Source organism: Peromyscus californicus, unplaced genomic scaffold (genome assembly GCF_007827085.1).
Source record: "Peromyscus californicus insignis strain IS unplaced genomic scaffold, ASM782708v3 Scaffold_9__1_contigs__length_137607984, whole genome shotgun sequence".
In the NCBI taxonomy this organism is placed as follows: domain Eukaryota; kingdom Metazoa; phylum Chordata; class Mammalia; order Rodentia; family Cricetidae; genus Peromyscus; species Peromyscus californicus.
In genome coordinates this window covers 31,790,805-31,814,722 of record NW_026294617.1, presented here as the reverse complement: position 1 = coordinate 31,814,722, position 23,918 = coordinate 31,790,805, and the positions used below count along the sequence as shown (strand labels likewise).

Genomic DNA, 23,918 nt, shown 5'->3' with positions numbered 1-23,918 from the left:
TTCTAGGCATTCCAAGACTAAGAAATTTCTAGATTGTTTTTTCAGTCCTGGCTGTCCTGGAACACTCCATGTAGATAAGGCTAGTCTCTAACTCACAGAGATGCACATGCCTCTGCCTCCCAAGTGCTGGGATTAAAGGCTTATGCTACCATGCCTGACTCTAGAGCAGTGACTGGTTCCCAACCTTCTGCAGCTCTTTAATGTAGTTCATTATAGTGACCTTAACCATAAATTATTTTCATTGCTACTTCATAACTAATTTTGCTACTGTTATGAATCATAATGTAAATATCTGATATACAACCCCTGTGAAAGGGTCATTCGATCCCTAAAGGGTCATGACCCACAGGTTGAGAAACAATGCTCTAGATTGTTGGTTAATTTTATATTGCACTTCTTCCCATCGAGGGCCATGTTTTGGTCCTTTGGGGATGGTTTCCTCTTTCCTCCAAAGGAAATGTCGGATTTGAATAAACCATTAACACCGGGGTTGACAAGGTCTAACTCAAGTGCTTTGGTAGCTATATAAAAACTTTCTTGATCAAGAGCTTCCTTCAAACACTAAGGAAAGAAACACACCAAGCCACTGAAAGGTAATTTATGTACATTTATGGCTTTATACAGTTATAGTAAGATTGTTCTTGTATCTGTAAGTACATCATCATCATCAGGCACTTCTCAGATAGTTCGGAACAGGAACATGGAATCTGCACTGTTACTCAACTAGGTGGTAAAGTGTGTGGGAGGGTGTGACTCTATCCTGATGGGACTTACAAGGCTATCACTGGCCACAGTGCCAGGCTGTGTTGTTTGCATAAACCACAATGCACACTACACTGAATGATCACTCCCCAGCTGAAACCACAGAGACAATTTTCACTTAAAATTAGTTAACTTTTAAGAGCTGTAACCAAGAACTTCAAGGTTTTTAGGGGGAAAGGAGCTATATATTCAGCAGCTGAACAAGTTCAAATTGTACATTTTTGGGGAACTATTTCGTCTTTAAGTGTCTTTATCCCTTATTGTTATATTCCAGGTTTTACTGGTCAATGGGATAGTATTTGCTAATTAACTCAGACTCAGTCAGTTTGTTGAAACAGAACTTTCCATGTCATACATCTATCACCTAAATATATTCCATACATCTACATTATGGAAACAATACATCTTTATATTTAAAATATCCAAATAGCTCTATAATACAATATGCTTTGAATAACAGTACAAACCAAAGGAAATAAATCAACCAAGGCTGCATAGGTGAAATCATTTCACAAAGCAATCATGTACAATAATATACCAGGTACTCTAGAAAGTGAACATTCTTACAGAAAAGGACTCCCAGAGGCCACATGATATTTATTTTTAAAAGAGACAAGAAGCCTTTCCTGGACTTCATTGTACCCGACAACTACCCATGATTCACGTTATGATCGTAACACTAAGGAAACTGGGGTTTGAGATTTATACAGCTTCAGGAGGAAGAAACTCCTCCAAGTCACTCAGCGCCATCCTGCAAGTCTACCACTGATTACGGCTGTAGTTGCCTCTGTGTTGAATGATTAAATGCAGAGGCTCTTTCTTTCTTCAACAGTGAAGAAATGGTGCATGAAACAGCAAAGTGAGACCCAAATTCTTTGACACCAGTAAGGCTCTGCTTGGAGGAACTCAGGTTTCTAAAATGAGCCCTGTTTTGGAGTGCTCAAAGAGGATGATCGGAGGAGCAGTAGCAAAAACAAAACAAACAAAATATCACAGCAAGAAGCTTATGACAAAGCTGGTCACCTGTGAAATTCTTGTTAATGTGCACAAAGAAAACACTAAGCAAAAAGGAGAGATAAGTAACATACTAAAAACAGTAAATCTGATTTGGGCTGTGTACACAAAAACCAGGCCTTTTCAAGAAGGCAAAGAGGGATGCTACTGTACACATATTCCTCAAATTGTGGTAGCTTCGGGCATTCAACAGGACTTGGAAATGTTGATGGATAGGATGGAGGCAAAACCAATTATCCTGGTCTGTCAGTTACAGGTAACTAGAATGTATTAAAATTGAATGTCTGAGATACAAGTTAGGCTGCTCAAGGCCAAAAAAACCTCTCAAATTCTTAAGCTAAATATTTCAAAATAAATGTACACTTATGGCTGGTTGGTTTTCAAGTTTACTGTCTCAATTGTTAACTAGTTCTATGCCATGTGGTAGCCACTATCTATAGTTAAGAATGCAAAGCACTCCATGAATCACTGAAGTCCTGTTTTCAAACTTCCTCCTTAAGATGTACACTGTTTAGAGCCAAAGAGAACAGGGATGGAGCCTGAGAAATCACATGGTTCCTCAGGACACAGCCATAAACCACCTCCAACCTGGACAAAAATGAAGAGCTCAGAGTATGAGGAAACCCCAGTTAGACAAAAAGAACATCATTCTAAATGAAGTTCTCCTTTCCTGACCTACAGACAGGAGGCCTCCCCGCAGGAACAGGGCATCAGTCTACTGTGGCCTCCACTCAGGAACTGTGACAACGTGACACAGGGCATCTGTTTGGAAGGACCTTCCCAGAGGAGCTGTAAGAACGTTGACACAGGGCATCCATCTCAAGACTTGATGCTATGCTGCACACAATTCACAGGGTAATAAAAGCAAGTGAAATTTCTTTAAAATACACACATAAAAACATATTAAATTTTTCTACATACAAAACACAAAGTGTCTGTAAATATACATCACTTTCTTGCCCAAACGGGGCCAGAAACATTGCGTATGCAAGTACTAATTTAATTACAATGATTTAAGATTAGTCAGAAACATCATCAGGTAGCGTCCCAAAGTATACAAACCAGTTAAGCACGTATAAAATTAGTACTAATCCAGTTAGAAATACAAAATGAAAATTACGAATGCTGCCCCCAAATACCTCTGATTCCACAAATTTACAAGCAGACAATGTAACAAAGTAGACTCTAGTTTTAAGAAAACATTACAGTTCAATATCTACTCCAAAATGATCAAGTCCTAACAGTAACATCAAAAGTCATTTATCTGGAAATTAGAACCATTTTAAGGTGTTTGTACAAATTTGCAAATAACAAAATAAACAACAACAAAAATAATAGAAAAGACCTGTACAAAGCTGGCACTTAATCTTGTTCTGCCCCAAAGTCTGACAAGTCCATTTACTCAGCAGATTGATCACAGGCTACTTGGTTCTCATACGAATCCTGTGGCAAGATGAACAGGTTCAACGTCGTTCAACGTCATTCAGCAGAGGAGCAGAATGGAGATCTTAGTTCGTGATTCATCACTTTAGCAGAACACACAGGTAGTACAAAGCAAAGTTTATCAAGACATGAGACCATCACAGTATTACAAAAGAGTATAAACTTTCCTTGGACCAAGTAGATATTAAAACACACACACACACACACACACACACACACACACACACACACACACAAATACAATTCTGTGTCTACTGCATATATACAAACTTGAAAGCACGCCAGGATCTGAAAGTCTTTTCTGCAAGTACACGGTGTAGTGAGTTTGGCACTTCATTGTAATGATTCCCAATGGCACGGTCCTTATCTACAGGAGCACATAACCTGCAAACGCTGGGCAAACATCCTGCACAGGAAAGGCTTTCTGCTGCCAAGTCTGATGAAAGGAGGAAAAGAGGATTTTTTTTTTTTAATCAAGAAAACTGAAAGGAGGGTGAAGGGCATCTTTGGACTGCTTCTCTCAGCTCCTGCTGCCAGACACTCCGCAGTGCTTTAAATGCAGCCTGGGGGGAAACACACACATGAAATACAGTCAGATTCAATTCAATTGTATTTAACCAACCAGAGTGACAGGCACACTTGGGGGTAGGGCAGTTACAGCCTTCTCAAACAGCTCCACAATCATTAAATGGAAAATTCCTTATTCTCCTCAAAGTGGGGACCTTTGGCATCTGATTTGTAACAAATGTGTTCATTTATTGCAGAGCTGGTAGAAAGGATGTAGCCATCCAACAGTGAAAACACAATCTTATAAGCTGTTAAAGGAATCTGCACTCTAGCTTAGCCTCAAAAAGAAAACTGATAAGCTGGCGACGGCAGCAGTGAATAGTACAATTCTGCAACACACAATTAGGAGATATTGGAAAAAAGCCTAATGTGATCCCGGGGTGTAGCTGTGCAGGAGTGCTGCCCTGGTTAGATCCCGGCACCACATAACCCAGGTGTGGGGGAGATGCCGGGTTACGTAAGACTCTGTCTTTAATTCTTTTTAAAAAGGTCTAACCAGGGAAGACACATGGTACCACTGTGTCTCCTTTTCAAAGGCCTTTTGATACCAGAGTGAATGGACTTACCTGCACACTAACTCTTAGCCTGACACCCAGCTGTGTGTCGTAGTCTTGACACTGTGTGAAAAGCTTTGGTTGGGTAACACATTATCAAAGTTAAAATCCAAGGTATCTCCATCCATGAGGTCATTCCGAATGATAGACTCCATGTCACAGTCCAAGTGCTCAATAAGCACTCCATCCAAGTCACTTGGGAGCTTCTCCTGGTGGAGGACACCCACCCTCCCATAGCCATTGCAGCTGCTCACAGACGAGTAGCCGCCCAGGGCACTCATCTGCATGGCATGGGGCAGAGGCACTTGTAAAGACGTCTTCACAGGGGTCATGCGGTTCATGGCAGACGTGTGAGGCATGGCATTCACCCCATGGGGCAGGGTGCGTCCATTGACTGAAGACGTTTGCTGTGAATGTCCAGGGTGGGTGTGGGAACTGGGGTTCATCATTTTGTTATGAGACGCCTGGCTTCCATAGGCTGGCATGACTGAATTAGGGCCCATCATTACACTCTGGCCCAAGACCCGAATGTTGGGTTGGGCCACTCCAGGATCAACTGGTGACATGATGTCATTGTGGGGAGGAGAGTCAGAAGTCAGCAACTCTTTCAAGAGTCCTGGGGCACAGTTATACTGGTTCAGTCCTCCATAACTGGATTTGCTGTCCTGAAGTGTCTGCATAGGCATCTGAGGCAAGGGGCTCATGCTGGACTGGCCATATGTGTACTTTGAGTAGTTTGGGCTGGGTGAGTTCAGACTGGTGTTGGGCGGTGCAAACGAATAGCAAGGTGTCTGCTGCATCATGCTGCCAGGTGAAGACTGGGTTGACACAGTTAAAGATGTTGGGGATGAGAGAAGATTGAGATTATCCAAAAGGTTTTCCATGTTTTCAGGATTGCTGATTTCAGACAGACTGGGCAGAGTGGAAGTCATCTTTGCAGCAGAAGGCGGATATACCAGAGAATGCACATCCCCATCTCCCAGGTCATCCTGTTCTGTCATGATGGGAGAAAGTCTCCCACTGATCGTACTAGCATTTGAGCTGGTTCGAGGACGAAATGTACTCCAGTTATCAAAGTCGTCGTTGCTGTGGGACCCAGGACTTGCAGGCCATTTAGAAAACTGAGACCCAGGGCTGTCCCCGGGACCCTCCTGCCCGGACTGGAGGGATGCTTTCTTCTTGGCAGCTCGTCCCCGGCTCTTAGCAAATTTACTGTTGTTGTCCATGGATGCAGCTCTTCTCCGAGGGGATTTTCCACTCTTGCCTCCCTCTGGGTTGAGCATCCACCAAGAACTTTTTCCAGTTCCTTCATTCTGTACTCGAATAAACTTACTGTGAAGGGACAGGTTATGGCGAATTGAATTCTGTAAAGCAAAACAGTATGTTAGAAATACAGTACTTGCCACCTGGAAAACTTACTGTTCAACAGGATCATATAGATACAGTTTTCAATCTGAACAGCCTAACAGTTCTTGATCTGTGAGGAGGGCAAATGTACCACAGTATTTATGCCAGAGCACGTACATGGAGGTCAGAAGATGACTCGGCAGTCTCTTCTCACCGTCCACCTTTACATGGGTTCTGAGCATCCAACTCAAGGCACCAGGCTAGGCTTGTGCAACAGGTACCTTTACCACTGGCTCTGAACAGTAGCAATACACTCAGTATAAAAGTTCTCAAATTGAGGTAGGAAAAATAGCATTTTTCTTTAAAAAAAAAAAAAAAAAGCACTTATGTCTCTAATAAGTAAGCACAACTGAATTTTCTTGTTTTGTTTTTTTTGTTTGTTTGTTTTTCAAGACAGGGTTTCTCTGTGTAGCTTTGCGCCTTTCCTGGAACTCACTTGGTAGTCCATGCTGGCCTCGAACTCACAGAGATCCGCCTGCCTCTGCCTCCCGAGTGCTGGGATTAAAAGCGTGCGCCACCACCGCCCGGCTGAATTTTCTTTTATACAGTTTTCAACTTGCCTCCAAAACAAAGCCCTTTCCCATTTTTTTTTTTTCAGGTAAAATAAACATCACAAAGTGAGACATTCTGTATTACTGGGCCCAAAGAATCACAGAATAAGGAGATAAAGTAGGATCTTGCTCTACTCAGGAACCAAAATCCCAAACAGACATTCAGCATCCACTTCTAATCTCAGCACTTGAGAGGAAAAGGCAGGATTGTGAGTCTGAGGCCAGTATGAGCTACCTAGCAAGACCCATTCGAAAAAAGAAAAAATAAAACAAAACACCAAATTATTAAGACCTAAATTCATACCTTTATACCTTGAGAGTCATTGCATCAGGCATAACTATGAAAAGTTATTCTCTTGACAAAGTTAACTTGCCATAAAATGAAACATTTAAATTCAAGAGCTTCTCTAACCCTATGAAAGAGGGCGCACTCTGTCCAGAGAGACAATGTGAAAGGAAGCAGGGTAAGAAGGCACCTGAGCGATGCTCCTCCTATTCAGTGGGGATGTAGACAGGACAGTAAAACACATACGTGGCAAGCATGTGCAAACTGCAAATGCAGGGGAGAACGGGTCAGTCCTTCTGATGAAGATGACAAGGACAACCCAGTGTGACTGTGGAGTTTGGGAGAGCCTATGTGGGGAAGAGAAAACACTTAGCCCCAGAAGTACCTTGTCTTAAGCTTTCTGCCCCAGCACGGTTGCTACCTATTCATTTGGCAGCCCGATTAGACCCTGAGAGACCTAATCTCAAATCCAGGAATGTATTCTGGGTATCTCACAATCCTCAGAGCAGAGCTACGCACATGACTCCTCAATTTTCTGGCCTTCTCTGCTAACTGAGTGTCAGGCTTAGCTGCCCAAATACTCTGTGGCCCCTCTTGGACCACAACAAGACTCTAGCTAGATTTGTGGTCACCCGAGGAGGCAGCCACAATGCCCACATCCTCATGCTGTTGACAGGGAATAAAGGCACTCATGTGCCAACCATTGTACCAGAGCAGAACAATACAGGGTCAGACTTCCACATGACCCTGACACACTCATGTCTTTTCTCAACAAGAGATGGGAAACAAAAGGAGTGTAGTGGTAATCTCACTTTCTAAAGACAAAAGTCAGAGAGAGGGCCAAGAGAGCTCAGAAAGCCACATTTCAAAATGCATTCTGCACTACATTCACCCAAGGATTGCAACACAACAGCTATGTGTCAGGTTCTTTGGCCAGGGTGCATGGCAAGGGCGGGTCAGACATGGCCCAACAGGAGCTTTCTGGTTGGATGCCAGGCAGGTATGTGGCAGTGTTAGTCAGCCCCCCCCCCCCCCCCCCCCCCCGCAAGACTTTGTTCTATACTCCTACTTATGATCTATCACAACTCAGGGCCTATTATGAGGGGACAGGTCTTGAACTCCAAACGTCTCTAAAAGAGTTAATCTTCTTTCAATGGTGTATCTCACCCCCTGATTTTCAAACCTTGCTGTCTCTACCTCCCTGTCATCCTCTCCCCACCCCATCACATTGGCTGTCATGTCCACCAACACCAGGGAGCACAATTTCCAACTCTCCTGAAAAGCAGCAGTCTGCTGGGGGGGGGGGGGGGGGGCTGGCAAGCAGTCAGCTCTGTAAACCTGCATTCCGCAGTGCCTTCTACATGTTGGAAGTCTGGGCATTTGCACAATATTCCATCATGACAATTTCGTTCTCTGAACACAATAGACACACAGATAAGCTCTGATGAAACTTCTGGAAGAGAGGAAGCTTGACTCCTGTCCTGTCACATTTAGTTAATAACAAAGGGGAGTCTGGGGGAGATCTTCCCAGAGATCAGCTTCCTGACTGCCTGCAGCTAACAGGGGGAGGGGGTACAGCTCTATAATGCCCAGGAAGAGTCTGCCAGACCATGGCAAGGACACACGGGGGAGGGGCACTTTCAACAGGACTGAAGAAGACATAATAGTAATGGAATCTTCAAAAACGTTTAAAAACAGTTAACTAACTTCAGGGTTAGTATCTACTGACTGCTTGGACTTATTTTGTTTTTGTTTTTGCCATAGCAATCCTTTACTTATCAAAATATCACACTACATATTTTTCTGAGGACATTTCAGGTCACTCTGAGCAATAGAGCTATATACTAACTTTGCCAACAATTACTGCCCCCCGCCCCCAACAGGAAAGTTTGCTATGCAGGGCTTGTTACATAAATTCCTGTTTTTCATGCAGCCAATGGGACATTAAAAAGGGGGCAGGGTTTGGGGAGGTGCTGTGTCCAATTCCGCCTGCAACCGTTAGAGCTCTGAGACAGTATGCTCTCAACGTTCTCTCCCAAGCAGCAGTATGTGAGGGCGGAGACGGTGAGGACAAGACTGCACACTTACCCAAACCCTGTTTCTCTACAACACCACTGGATGGCTACGGCCGGCCATCTCCTCTGGACTAGCTAGCCATCCTGGCCTGCAGTCTGCCAGGCAAGTCTCAGCCACATTCCTCATGCTACCTGCGTGGCTGAACGCTGCAAGCAGCAGAGGACACGCCAAGGAAACCTGACACAGCAAGCCCTGCACGGAAGGTACAGAAGCCTGGTGGACTCATGTTCAACCTGTCGTGCTCTTCGCAATGCTGGTCTACACCCTCCATAGACCAGATTCCAAGTTCCCTAACCACAAGAAGATTAAACTAAGTTTCCAATCTCAAAAGTCTCTCATCAATGTTCTACACAGAAGATGAATTCAATAAACCTTTGTTGACAGACACCCCATAAACAAATCTTCCCTGTATATTCTTAGGTGTCCACTCATGTCCTAAATTGTGACAGCTCATGGTACAGGATGCTAGAGGCACAAACGGATGGAGAAGAATGAAGACACAGCTTTTGCTCCAGGGTTTGTGAAAAGAAGGGAACAAGTAGGTAGTCACTTGACAGCTCAGTAGATGGCCTCCACAGAATGTCTAGGAGCAGTCAACTTCCCCTCAGCTTGGCGTCAACGTATTGAACAAGGTAGTACATGTGAAGATGCTTGCCTCCACCAAAACAAATGAGGTTGACACCTACTAGGATAACAGCATCTTTAGAATAATATGTTTTGCCCTTGTTCATATTACACACGCACACACACGCGCGCGCGCGCGCACACACACACACACACACACACACACACACACACACACACACAGACAATATGGCCTTCCACTGTTCCCACTAATACAAGGCATTTATATATTATTTACTGGAAACAGCAACTGGTGTTGAGGAAGGTTATGATGGCTTTTCAGCACATGCATCATCTCAGGACTGAATTCAAATACTGTCAGTTTCTACATACTTACTGGCCAGAGCAGAGCTGCTTCAATGGCCGTAGTCAGGCATCTCCACTGAGACTGATGTGACTGAGATCCACTGTACTGTCCTAGGGTGGAGAAAGCTAGGCACTTCGTGGAAGGGGGAAAACCCGGAGACACAGGACAGGGTCATTCTGTACCTTGTCCTCACCAACCAAGATGCTTTTATCCTCCCAGTCTAAGGCAACCATCAGGCAGTCATTGAAGTGCAGAAGTAAGTTATTTAAAAGTTGTATTTACTCTGAAGTCTCAAATCTCATTTAAAAATCCATGTCTGACAGTGCGCTACAGAATGCACACAATATATATGAACTGCACAAATAACCTGATGTCCTATCAAAAAGGGTGTGTGACTTAAAAAAAACAAAACAGCCGGGCGGTGGTGGCGCACGCCTTTAATCCCAGCACTCGGGAGGCAGAGCCAGGCGGATCTCTGTGAGTTCGAGGCCAGCCTGGGCTACCAAGTGAGTTCCAGGAGAGGCGCAAAGCTACACAGAGAAACCCTGTCTCGAAAAAACAAACAAAAAAAAAAAAAACAAAACAAAACAAAACACTGAAACCACTCATCCATTATAGTAGATTTCTAGGAATGCTGAATCTCCAACAAAAATCAGAGGTGAGAACTGGCCATGAGTCAGTCCAACATAGACTCTGTGCCTCTTACCCCCAAGGTCTGTGTTGAAAAATTGTCCTGCCCTCTGCTTACTAGTTTCAGCCCCCGTCACTACTGGTGGATCTGGTGCTGCTTCTCTTCATCTAGACCCCTGGCTCCCAGGACCCTGGGGTCTGACCTGAGCCACACTTGAACTTGTTTCTCAGCCTGTGTGAAGGCTACTACCTGCTAGTCAGGGTCTTTTTACATTTCCTATTTCTACTTTTCTATTATAAGCACACCCATGGTCTTTCTTTTCAACCAGGAGTAACCATCAGGCAGCAATTTACGCTGAATGCATCTTGCTCGTGAAATCCTGGCCTTTGGACTTATGCATAGCTCCTCCTTTATAGTTTACTGCTGTGGCTCATCTCATTCCACTTTTGGAACAACCCTATAGGGAGGACTACACCTAGACAGATTTTTACCAGCTCTACTTTAGAAACAGGGAACCCGAGGCAGACACCCTCCCCCATTAGACAGAACTCAAAGCAAGGCTTTGTGACTACCTTCGACACTGCTGCAGGTTGACGAAAAGTACCTGTCTTCACTTGTATCAAGAGTCAAACCAAGGCACTGAAGCTATGTGAATATACCATGAAGGAGGAGAAATAATTCCATTTACTACTTTATGAAACCCACATTCTGCCTTAATGGTTGACAAACGTATACACCACGACTTGCTTCCCATAGGCTCTCCTTTATGAGAAACCCATAGCAGCTGTAGTGTGAGTTTCAGGCGTGCACTGTCCTAGGGAAAGCCTATGTAAAGAGGCTATGGGGACCCTCAGCTGCTGAGAACTGCCACCTGACTGCATGGGGCACGGAACCAACACAAAGGACCTCATGTTCTGAGATGAGGACATACGACCAAAAAGCTCCCACTTGTAGAAATTCTGTAAATTCTTTCTAAAAATGCTAGACAAACTAGATTTTTCCAAACATTGTACTTAATTTCCAAACTTTCTTATTGTTCACAACTGTTACAGATAGACAGCAAGTCTTGATCCCCTCCTCCTGCTTCCTCTCTTACACCATCTCTTCCACACTATCAAGTGAAAACAAACTCAAGACTTAAAAGTAGCAAAAATTACTATTCAACAGAGCTCCCATTTGAGCTACTAATGAAACTACTTAAAATAGTCCAGTGTGATTGTAAATGAGAAAGAAATCGTGTGACATTTACCCAACAGTTTGTGTATATGTGTGCATGTCTAGAGATATGAATTGTCAACGGTGTGCACATAATTTGGCTCAATTTGAACACCCCATACACAATTATCTGTCTGAAGTCTTGGCACTTCTCTGGTGATCCCAAAGCTGTCAGACTCATGGTTCTAAAAGTGCTACCATAAGTTAAAAGCAAGTCATTTGGTCTACACTCTCAGACAATGGCCCTCTTTCAGGCCATCCAACATAACCAGACTGCTGTGGAATCACATTTTACTCTACACTGCTTTAGCTTACTCAAACCATTCCAGAGTAAGGAAAACTACTTTCAAGTAGTCTTTCACTGAGCAAAGGATGTGGGAGATTCTGCTGTCATGTAGGTGAGGGGACTCATTGGTATCATGGGAAGCCTCCTACATTTTAGAGACGCTTGATGAGGTAGAACCAAAGGTGCTGGCCCTGGAATTAGTCTGGACTGGGCAACCCAGAGTCAGTCAGTGGTCTTAGTGAATATTGGCTCTTAACATCTGTCCATAGCCATGGCTATCAGAGGACTACCTATCGCCGAGTGGGTTAGTGTGCATAGAAGGGCTCGGAATATCACTCTACACAGAGTGAGGGAAATAAGCTGGCTACTTTGTTATAGGAAGTAAAGGAATATATAAACAGGAATTTTGAAGCCCTCATGAATGGTTCCAACTTGATTAAGTCATTCATCACAAACTTCCTGTTTAACAGGCTTCCTCAGGCTTGTTTCCATGTCCTCACAGCTGAACTGCAATCCTGTGTTTTTCTCTCCCTTACAAAGATTGTAGATTTAATTCTGGGAGTGGTTAGCATAGTTTTTGGTGTCTTTGGCAGCCTATATCAGATCACTGTCAACAAGATTGTTCCAGGAAAAGGAAGACATGCTAGTTGACAAATGAAAGATCATATCTGGGATAGCAACTATGAAAATTAAGCTTTTTCTCAAATACTGATCATTAAGATTACTCTAGGGGTACCACAACTGTAGACAGCAACTTGTGGCTTCTTAAAACTGTCTGTACTGCAAAGGTCTGTACAGAGTGGAGTGGAGTAAATCCTGCAGGAGAAGTCCTGGGTGAATGTGTATTCTGAAATGGGGATGGCCTGCTGAGGACTCCAAAACCAACTGGCCCACTGGAAATTGGCCACATCCATATGGGCCATGCTCAAGAGGAACGGCAAAGCCTTTCTCTAGAAGAATTCTCTATCCCTACCAATTCTCTAGACAAGGCCTCATTTACACTACAAAATTTAAATTGTACAGAAGATGGCCTCACTGCTGAAGAACAGCACTGCTCACCAGAAACAGGGGAGGGAAACCTAAGGTCTAAAGGAAAGATGTGACAGAAAACGGCTTGAGCCAACCCATGCTAACGTGGGAGAAAAGGTATGCTTTTATCTTCCCCGAAGGTGTGGACCTGTCACTGGGGCGGTGAAGAGCCGATTTCAGTATGAAGAGACCTGGGACTGGGAGACAACTTAGCAGTTCTATTTCTGAGATGTCTGGAATCATATCCATAGAGATAAGTCCAGTCATGGAAAAGGCTTATTGGCCTTACAGCCTCAGAGCACAGCTTTTTAACCCAGCACCTTGGTCACATTCTTCCACACATATATATTAATGACTCCCTTTGCTTTGAGGGGTACTGCTCTAATCACCTCGAGTTCCAATGGGCTCCATTCAATTATTCAGGGTGGGCTATAGCCCTGCAATTTAGGTATCATTTAATACATCACATGGATTACCAATACATATGTGACAAAAGTGACTTCATATAAAAACAGATATATCTGTAAACTGATTTGGGTCCATCTCCTGGCTGACTAGATTCAATAATGATAACAAAGATATGATCCAATTATATCGACACTTCCTAAAAAATACAAAAGGCTTATAATCAGATTATTTCTCTTGTTAATATTACAAAAACAATCCTTGATGAGCTTTGGGGCTTTAATCCCTTTAACCTGCAAACCATTCCTTTTGTTTTTACTGGCACATAGTAGCTGTTACGATCCTTCCTCCTTACCATCTTTATCGCCTAGTGTGGAGCATCGAGGTGAACCCACCCTTGACTAACTTAAGAAATAGGAAAGGGGGCAGGGAATTGTAGGGAGCAGAGGAAGCCCTGCGTTAGTGAAACCCTGAGCAAATGTCTATTTCGGCATGGGCACAGCCATTACCCATATGGGCTAGGCAGACGAGAAATAGCAAAGCTTTTCTTGGAAGTCTGCACATGAGTGTTTACGAACTAACATTGATCAGTGTGAGCAGAGATGAGCAACTGCGACGGCCTGCTCCTGGGGAGTTGGGGAAGTCGTACAGCCCGAGACTGCTCTTCCACAGAGACCTACCCAGACTAGCTAACCTCCTCTTCCCCTGTGCTGTACCTATCAATAGGCTCAAGCGCCCAGGGTGCCTGGTAGTAGCAGAATCAGCAAACCCCATCCGATCCCAGCTTCACTGCCTGTGTGTGTGTGTGTGTGTGTGTGTGTGTGTGTGTGTCCCCTTTCTTCATTCCCTTGTCGCCCCAGGCAAGGTTCTGGGACCCAAGCTATGCAAGACACGGCAAAGGACATGACACCTGTACAAACCCTGACCATTTCACTCAATGAACACGAAGGGACGAGCGTTAAAGAACATATAAAGAACTGTAAGACAGACGTATTTGGTGAGCAGGAGTGAGTCTATACCCTTAAGAAACAAAGATGGAAAGTGGAGGGGCTACAACCTTAAAAAGCAGGAAGAACAAAGCTCTGTAACAGGAAATGTAAAGTTCATGGCTTACCAGCTCTTTAGTCAACAGATCTAGTCATATTAAAATCTTATTTAGTATTTAAAAAAGTGCTCCAGGATGGAATTTTTAAAAAATGTGCTAAATAATATTAATTTTGACAAGTTTTTGGTTCTTGGGAGGTAGTAATTTTTAATAAGTGGTGTTCCACCTTTACCATAAAACTTAACTGTGTCCCACAGGATAGCCTCTTATTAGACAAGATTAGTTTAGTGAAAAAACGAAACTTGTAATGTTCACAATGTGAAAATGAAGTCCTGGGATATGCTCTGCACACTCCCAGCACTGAACTACTGGGTGGGGAGAGGAGTCAGTGGGTAAAGAGCTCAATGTACAGCCTGACGACCCGAGTTTGAGTCCCCAGAACCCACACACCTAGACACACACCTAGACACATCTGCAAACCCAGAGCTCCTGTGGGAAGTTGGCAACAGAGACAGGAGAATCTCCCAGAGGCTTGTGGGTCCGCTACACTGGCCATGTGCAGCAACACACACACACACACACACACACACACACACACACACACACACACACACACACACAGATCCTGTCTCAAAGAAGGCGAAGGCAAGGGCCAGCATCCAAACTTGCTGGCCACAAGCATGATAGATACCACACTCAGAGATTTAAGAGAGAAAAAGAAAAGAAATACCCCCCAAAAGACGAGTCTCAAAGTTCAGGTGAGGCTGAAACAAGCAGCTCTTTTAGACACAGCTTCCCTCCAGTGCAACCACGGGCATTATCTTGATCACTGACCATCTCTAACTTCTGTCAACCAGAGACTGGAGCACAAACTACTGGACACTCTACAGGCTCTGGCTTAAAAGCCACAAAATCCAACAAGGCCAACAGTATAAAGTGTCACCCTCGTTAATAAGGTCTTAGTGGTAGACATAGCTAAAATCTGCTCTCCCCTAATCTACCATTGTTATTATTTTCAAGGGATCTACAAGTGTTTCCAAAGGAAGCTTGCTTTCCTGGGATTAATTCCACTTCCTTGTATGGTGCAGGTGTCCCCCAGAGCCTTTAAACCTCAGTCAGGGAGTCACAGAGGCCAAATATTGCTAAGTACACGGCAGTTAACCACAATTCCCCTATGCTGGTAACCTAAGGAGTCCTCCTTTCCAAAACTTCTACTAACATTTTTATGTATATGACTGTTTTGCCTGCATGTATATCTGCGTAGTATGTCTGTGTCTGGTACCCATAGAGGCTGGAAGAGTGTGGTGGATCCCGGAACTGATGGGTGTTGAAATGCCATGTGGGTGCTGGAATGAAACCCAGGTCATCTGTCAGAGCAGCAAGCGCCCCTAACCGCTGAGCAATCTCTCTAGCCCCGCCAAACTTCACTTAACTGACTGCTCACAATACAAACCCTCTTTGCTGCTCTTGGCAAATAGGTGCTTTAAACACACAGGGCCCCACCACAGGAGAGTATTAAGAGGAATCTCATTTGCCGCTAAAGTGATTCTGCTGTTTCCTAATGAAAATCTTTGTCTATTTTACAGGCCATACCATTTTTTTTTCCAAATCTAAAATGGTTCTATAAACACACAGCATTAACATGTAATTAAGTCCTTTATCTATTTGGCTACAAGAATTAAAAAACAAAAAACAAAATAAAAATCTAGACCAAGTAGCACATTAGGACTTATTTCCTTCCAATAAAGAACTTTAATTGGACATAGAAGTGCAGAGTAGATGTTGAGATCAATTTCAAGGGTTTTTAAAAGTTTCAAAGACTAAAGTAAACTCTGTCAGTGTTATAGTGATAGCTCATTTATGCTGCTCGCGTGTATGTCAGAGGTGTGTGCTCCAAATTATTTGCAAAGTTACTAAAAACCCGATGGATATAAATTCAGAGGTAAACTACTAAAGCTCTGACAGACTGAAACAAGCCTTCATTCATAGAATGTCCTGTCCAGAGTCCTCCTGGCAGAGTCTGTGGAGGAATTAATGCTTTAGATACACAGCTTGCTTCCTAAGAACTGCTCAACTGCTAACACCTATTTGTTATTTTTTTCCTTCCTGCTTTAGAACCCTGATACTATAATAGTCACTACAAGAAAAGCAGAACAAGTAGAATGCAGAATTAATTGTACATTCTTTGTAATGTAATGGGGTTTTTTTGTTGTTGTTTGTTTGTTTGGCCAAGCTGATAGAGAACCTTGTCTATTCTGGCAACAATGACTCATGCTTGTTAAGTTGGGGGACTTCCTTCACCTCAAATTCCTAGTTTGTCTCTAACTAGATGCTAAAATAATGTACTGGCTGGCCCAATATTAACAGAACTATAGGACTGTCCCAAAGTCAAGTACAACCACCACTGCCACATGCCCAAGCCAGACTGTTCCCAGACTTCCCACTGACATTAGGGCCAGCAGGCCTTTGGTGCAACAGCCCCATCCTTCACACTTCCTTCCAAAGACAGCCCCCCAGAGCCGCTGTTCCGTTTGCACCACCATCTGCAAACAAATGTTTCCACAAAGGATCCTGAAGGCTGCTGCATCCCGTGACCCCTCACATTCTTCAGAGCCCACCTGAAAGCCACGCCTCCCAATCACAGTTTTGTTTCTTCTTTTTTAGATCTAGCTTCTGCCCCACAGTGATGAACAACCATGCTGTGGGCAGCATTTCTACCTGTGTGAACCCAGCTAGAACATAAAAGGAGCAACTAGGGTATGCAGCCTGAAGCTGTTCTCAGGTCAAGCCTATCAGCCCCAGAGGAGAAAGAAGGTGCTAACTCAGGACTATTCTGAGGGTCGGAGACAGACCAGGAAGCCACCTCCTACAGCATGCCCTAGGCCAGGCCCAGATGACCCAGGGCTCTAAGTTCCTTAGGCTGCTTAGGGAAACTGAAGGAGGATGCAAAGGGCCTCTGATCTACCTGCGGGCCTGCAGGGGTCCCTGCAAGCCTCACTACTGGGGCGGGTTTTCTTCTGTTTGACCTCTGACTTCAACATTATAGCCTGAAAAGTGTCTTCTTTGAAAAAGTGAGTATTATAACCATGAGTTAAGAGGACAAGATTATGGAATGTCACTGGGTATATTAACCATACTCCATGGCAGGTGCCATGCACAGGAAGATGACTCGAGCCAGGGCAAATCATGAAGCTCCACAGGGCCTGATGATGAGTGGTGGTACACTTTAAACTCTTTGCTCTTTTACTCCACACTGATCAGTGTTAAGAGTTGAATTTCCTCCGAGAGGAAATCGAATAATTACTACTGTGGGTAGCATCTAGCAAACAGTACAGATTTAAACATCTTTTCCAAGCTACCCTCAAGAATACTATCTATGAACTTCACTGTCATTCTCTCTCTGATATACATGCACATACATAAAAGTATTTGTTCCACATAGAGTTTAATACAAATGGTAGCTTCAGAAAGGGTCTGTACATGTATACCAGTTAGTTCATTATCTGTTTATGTGAGTCTGAGCTGTATACTGTCCTGGTGCCAAATAAACCATAGACATGTCATGAATATCCACTGAGGGTATGTTTGGAAAACACAAACCATACCGAAATGTAAAAATGTTAACAATTCCACACACATTAAGAGCTGCATCAAGAAACTCATGGTCACCTAGAATAAATCATCTCATTTTCTAGAAATTGCTGGCTACACTACCACAGCCACTGAAGTCATCAACTGGGAGGTCAGTCTAACAGTTACTGGAGCATTTCAGTTCCTTTCAAAGATCCCACATCTCTAAATCATTGGTTCTCAACCTGTGGGTCACAACCCCTTTGACTAACTTCTATCCCCCCTCCCCAATATTTATATTACAACTCCCAACAGTAGCAGAGTTACCGTTAGGAAGTAGCAATGAGAGCAGTTTTATAGTTGGGGGTCACCATAAAATGAATGGTATTAAAGGGCCGCTGTGTTGGGAAGGTTGAGAACCACTGCTCTAAATCAACATGATTACTGGAGTTTATGCATTCTCTTTAATTCTCTTTTTTAACTTTCTGAGACCAGCCTGGCCTTGAACTCCTGAACCTGCTTCTAACTCCTAAGTACTGGAATTACCACCTTCACCACTATGCTCATTTCCACTGTCTGCATTTTTATTACCAAAAAAGTAACTTATTTAAATTCTGCAACCAAGATTATAATAAATGGTCAGAACTGTAAATGACTGAAAAACAATTCAAACAAGCCTCCTTCCCAGGAATCATCTTCATCCCTACAAAAGTTAGGGATCTCCCTGGAGAGGACCTTGTCGCTTTTCATTGTCCAAGTTCAAATGTGCGTAGATGTCTGCATTTTTATGTTTATATACACATCTCTTGATAAGCAAAGCAAAAGCCCTGCTCCAGGTGATGTGTTTGTCCATGTGCTCGGCTAGTCCCTGAAGTACAGGCGAGTACTGAGAGGCGGTGGACCTTTAAGGAGTGGGTAGGAGCGGGAGATGGCTGGCTCTTTACTGCCCCAGTAAAGAGATTAACGCTGATCCCAGAGGAGTGGAAGAGTTCTGCCACAGAGCTGCCAGGTGGGTGAGACGGCTCAGCGGGCAAAGGCTTGTCAAAAGCCTAATGACCCGGGTCTGATCCCTGGATTCTACACATTGTAGAAGGAGAGAACACTGCTGAAAATTGTTGTCCTTCATGTGTAAACACACACACACACACACACACACACATACACACACACACACACACACACACACACACACACACACACACACACACACACACACACACACACACACACACGGCTGTCTTTGAATGACTCTTTCCTAACCTGAAAAGCATCCTTAGTTTAAAGAATGCTGGTGCAGCCTGTGTGGACAGTATAAGCTCCAGACACAAGCGTCACTCTCAGGACTTCTGAACTGAAAATGGTGTGGTTTTATGTTCAACTAGCCTTCACCTTATGTCCTGTAATTTATGAGACTTGACTCTGTTCTCCCTTACCTACCCCTCACATCTAAGAGGGTAAAACACTGGAGTGGGGACTATTTGTTGAAAACAAATTTAAAAGCCTCCCTCCATGAAGTCTACTGCTTTCAAACATTTTATCCAATATTCTCAACATCTGGCACACAAACTCAATTCATCTTGGTTTCTTGAGACCCTTTTCTAGGACTGATCAACTCTTTAAGGTGTTTTTGAACAGCTTAAAGGAAATTATGGGAAATAATACCTTACAAGGCAACAATGACTTATTTATCATGAACACAGACAGACTGACAACCAATTACTCCCATCTTTGTCAGTGCTCTGGTAGGTTCATGACAAGATTCCAAGACCAAGACGGACCCACGGCTGACCTGGACCAGTGTGCGGCTCAACTGAGAAGGACTCTGACTTCTCCTTGGTTCCCTAATGCACTCTTGTAAAATGAAATGCAGCAGCCACCTCCAAACCACAAGGACACACGAGCTCTAAACCCCAAAGACATTTTAAGGGTTACGGGTTCCTCCCATCAGAACTCCAGTGAAAAGCAGGTGATAATGGTATGAACCTTACTCTTGGCAGACCGCCCCATCCTTCTCCCACCTCAAGGAGCCCTGTCCTCTGACTTCATTCCTTCCACTCTTCCACCAAGCAGCTGAGTACCACACAACTTCCAGCCACACCTCAAAGTCACAGCTACTGTCAAACAAAGAGACATCAACAAATAGCTCAAATACTTTGCAAATGTAGGTCAACTCATGAAGAGAGCTGAGTATGTGCTGAGGGAAGGAGCACTCAACTCACCCGTCAAATCAGGTTTTAGTTGGATGTGCTGGTGCATATGCAACGCTAATATTATACTGGGGTGGCATCAGCAGAGGATTTTTGGGAATTTGCTGTATTTGCTACCTTGGTTTGAGACTTCAATGCCAAGTAACATATTTCTGTGTGGTGTAAACAGACTTGACTTAAAGAACTGACTCCTGAAAGGTGTCCTCTGACCTCCACAGGTGCCATAGCACATACTTTTACCATCTTCCCACTAAATGACAAGCCAATCATTTCAAGTAAAGTCCAGTATTTATTTCTGAAAAGGTGGCAGCCATGATGACGGTATGTGGGGCAATGTGTTTCATCAAACACTGCACTGGGTTGCACAAGATCCACCTTGTTGAGTCCAGAGAGCCTACTAAGTACAGTACGAAAGGCTGCCAAGTGTCAGGCTATATAGTTCATGCATCTTTACCTAACACACCTGATAAATGGCCCTAGAATGTTGATTCTACAGACTGGTAACTTTTGTGTACTCTATTTCAAATCCTCTTTGGTACAGCACACCAGTGGCCAGCTTGCTGCCCCACCCTACCTCCAGGTTTGTTTTCATTGACAGAACATCTCCAACCAGTGACTATGCAAATGCATCCTCTGCATTCCCCAATTTCCCATCATGAGAGATCTCTTCCTCCTCTAGCACTTCCAGGTTACTTCCAATATAACAGCACACTATAGTCTAACAACATATTCTTCAACGTGTGCTTCAGAAACAATGTTCCTTTTGTGGTGAAAGAATTCATTTGAGTAAGCCTATTTGAAGTATAGATTTAAAGAAGGATTCAGTACTACAGGTTTATTTTTCTAAATAAACTTTTAATGAACTATTTTGTGCTAATTTATATACAAAGCAAAGAAAATTAAACCCCACTATTAGTTTAGGGCTTTTTGCTATGTAGGCACAGAGGACAGGCAGGTTAATAAACTGCATGTGTGTGCAAGTACAAACACAGTACGGCATGCTTCTCTGCGCCTCGTGACCTTGTATATTACAAACCAATGCACAGCAGCAGCACACATTTTGGAAAAACTCATCTAACAGAAAGATGGTGATCGAGGGGTAGAAGTTATAATCAAAGTACATTATGTCCAAGTCTGAAAATATTATAACAGAACTCATTGTGTGCATAACTAATACATGTTAACAAAAGCGTTTTACAAGATCTAACCCTGACTTTATTTTCTTTGTAGTCATGACTTTGGACAATTTTTTTTTTTTTTTTTTTTTTTTTTTTTTTTTTTTTTTTTTTTTTTTTTGGTTTTTCGAGACAGGGTTTCTCTGTGTAGCTTTGCGCCTTTCCTGGGACTCATTTGGTAGTCCAGGCTGGCCTCGAACTCACAGAGATCCGCCTGGCTCTGCCTCCCGAGTGCTGGGATTAAAGGCGTGCGCCACCACCGCCCGGCTTGGGCAATTTTTTTTAATCTCATGTTTTTGCTTTCTTGTCTATGAGATACCAGTGCTAACTGTCCCATAGTGGTGTTAGGGTAATAGATGCATTTGTGAGATGCAAGTATGCCCAGAGCACAAAGGGAGCTCGAGCTGAAAGCCTCAGAATGCAGAGAACAAACCTGACCAGGTACCTAAGAAGCCTTGTGGGCCCTGATGGTAGACCTGAGAGAGTAGTGCCTATTGGTCCTTGAAAGATAAAGAACCAGTCGATGCTAGCCATGTCAGACTCCTCAGCATGAAGCAACTCCTACAATCAACCTCCCCTCTCCAAACACCAGACACTAAGTTAACATCAGTTTAATAGAAAAACGGATCAAACCTCTCCTACCTCTTTAAACGCTAAAGTTAAGCGTCTAAGCGAGATAAAGGAAGGTTAAGTCAGATACGGGAAGGAATAGCGGGGGAGAGGACAGTAGGTGATTGATTGGCTGAAAGGACAGGATGAGAGACAGAAAGCATCCTAAGACATTAGCACAAATAACAAAAGAGCAACAGCTGCAACAGTAACCCGACAAGGAAACGTTGTTAGGAGCTAAGTGACGGGTTCTAGGGCCAGCGGAGTTGAGCCCAGAAGAAAAGGAGTCCACACACAGGCTTTCCTGGTCAGCACATCGAAGTTTCTGTACATTTGACAGTGGCCACCAACCATGACATCCTTGACATCTCTACTCTATACCATTTATTTGTAAGTAAAATAAATTCTTCATTACAAATTATTCAAGTTTTGCTAAGTCAATTATTTATGGTTAATTATTTACTATCACTTAAAATTACCTTTAAATTAATAATTATATTTGTGCAGGTATGTCTCTGGCACATGTATGACAAGCACGGGGAGGTCGAAGAGGAATTTGTGGGGTTAGGTTTCTCCTACCAGTATGTGGATCTTGGCAATCCAACTCAGGTCAGCCAAGGCGCCTTTAACTCACTGAGCCATTGCCCTGGCCCAAATCATTTCCAACCATATTTTTACTTATCACTTGCCATCTACATAGATTTATATACTGTATCTTGATCATGTCTACCCTTCCCACTGCCCACGCCTTCCCCAGCACAAATGACGTGTGCCTCTGCACAGCGAATGTACTGAGGATGTTCACCATCCAGTTTACCGCTGTGTGAAGTGTTTGTTCTGCGGGTGTGAAAGCAGGAGTAACTTAGAAAGACGGAATGAACTACACTGTAGAAAGAAACAACAACAAAGCCTATGCCTTTTCCTCACTCATCCACTCACAGAAACAGTTTCTATCAAACAGAACAACTAGTGAAACACGATAATGGATTTGCACAGACAGAAAAACCCATGTGAATATATGCGTGCATCACCAAGCACAAAGGTGCACCTCCTGAGAAACAGAACTTATGTGGGGAGAGGAGAAGAATTTTACACAAAGCTTGTGTAGATAAATCGCTTTTTTTCTACATGTATCAGAAAAATTTAGACCCAGCTGAGTGACCAAACCTCTCCAAGTTTCAATCTCCCCATTTGCAAAGTGAAATTATCCCACAAAGCACTTACAAATATTAGACAATACTGGTGCAAAATTTCAAGCCAGAGTATATAGTCCTCGATTCCAAGTAAGGCAAACGTCCACTTACTGCCTGTCGTCTCCAGAACCAGCACACAGGCCAGGCAGAACACACACAGGGCCCTTACTCTGTGCCCATGCAGCCAGTATTAGCAGGAGAGACAAAGGGTAGCTAAGGAGAGCAAGAGCAGGAGCCCGCTGACCTCTCACAGAAGCTCCAAGACAGTTCCCAGAGCACCCCCAGGGCACACCTCACCCATTTTCACATGGTGCTTGCTTAGGTAGACACAGGCCTTAGGTTAGGCCAGGGCACTACCAACATCTTTAATACCACTAAAAGAGAAGACCCGGGGCCGGGCGGTGGTGGCGCACGCCTTTAATCCCAGCACTCGGGAGGCAGAGCCAGGTGGATCTCTGTGAGTTCGAGGCCAGCCTGGGCTACCAAGTGAGTCCCAGGAAAGGTGCAAAGCTACACAGAGAAACCCTGTCTCGAAAAAACAACAACAAAAAAAAAACAAAAGAGAAGGCCGGGACAAAGAAAAACAGAAAACCCTTTTTTGGAGGGTACAGGAAAGACCACCATCTTTTCTGGGTAGTGTCTAAGGTGCCAGAACACACTGAAGTATCACTAGAAATCATGGGCTACGATCTCTTCCCGCTAGGAGCCCTGAAGAGAACACTTCAGAGTCACAGTGAGCACAGCAGCCACATAGCCACCCCACTTCCTGTTGAGACCCGTGCCTCTACAGAACTTGCAGGGCCACCCTTATACAATAGCATGAATCTGCGTTCAGACTGGGGAACCAGCTGCTCCTTGATCAGTCATCCTTCTATCATCAACAGAACTTTAATTAGCCCCCATCTGCTTCCTGTTTGATGCTACGTATCTTAGCTTTCACCTGTTTGGGCTCAAGTGTAGCC

The 23,918-nt window shown here is 43.7% G+C and overlaps 1 protein-coding gene across 1 annotated transcript in view; it reads right to left on the bottom strand.

Moving 5' to 3' along the window:
- Nucleotides 1-587: 587 nt before the first annotated feature.
- The window catches only part of Foxo1 (forkhead box O1), a 90,719-nt gene continuing 67,388 nt past the window's right edge, over nt 588-23,918 (bottom strand). The window contains exons 2-3 of the mRNA XM_052730560.1: nt 4,353-5,704; nt 588-3,782 (exon numbers count right to left, since the gene is read on the bottom strand). Coding sequence (XP_052586520.1) covers nt 4,367-5,704 — 1,338 coding nt within the window. The 3' untranslated portion in view covers nt 588-3,782; nt 4,353-4,366. The remainder of the gene's footprint in view (nt 3,783-4,352; nt 5,705-23,918) is intronic.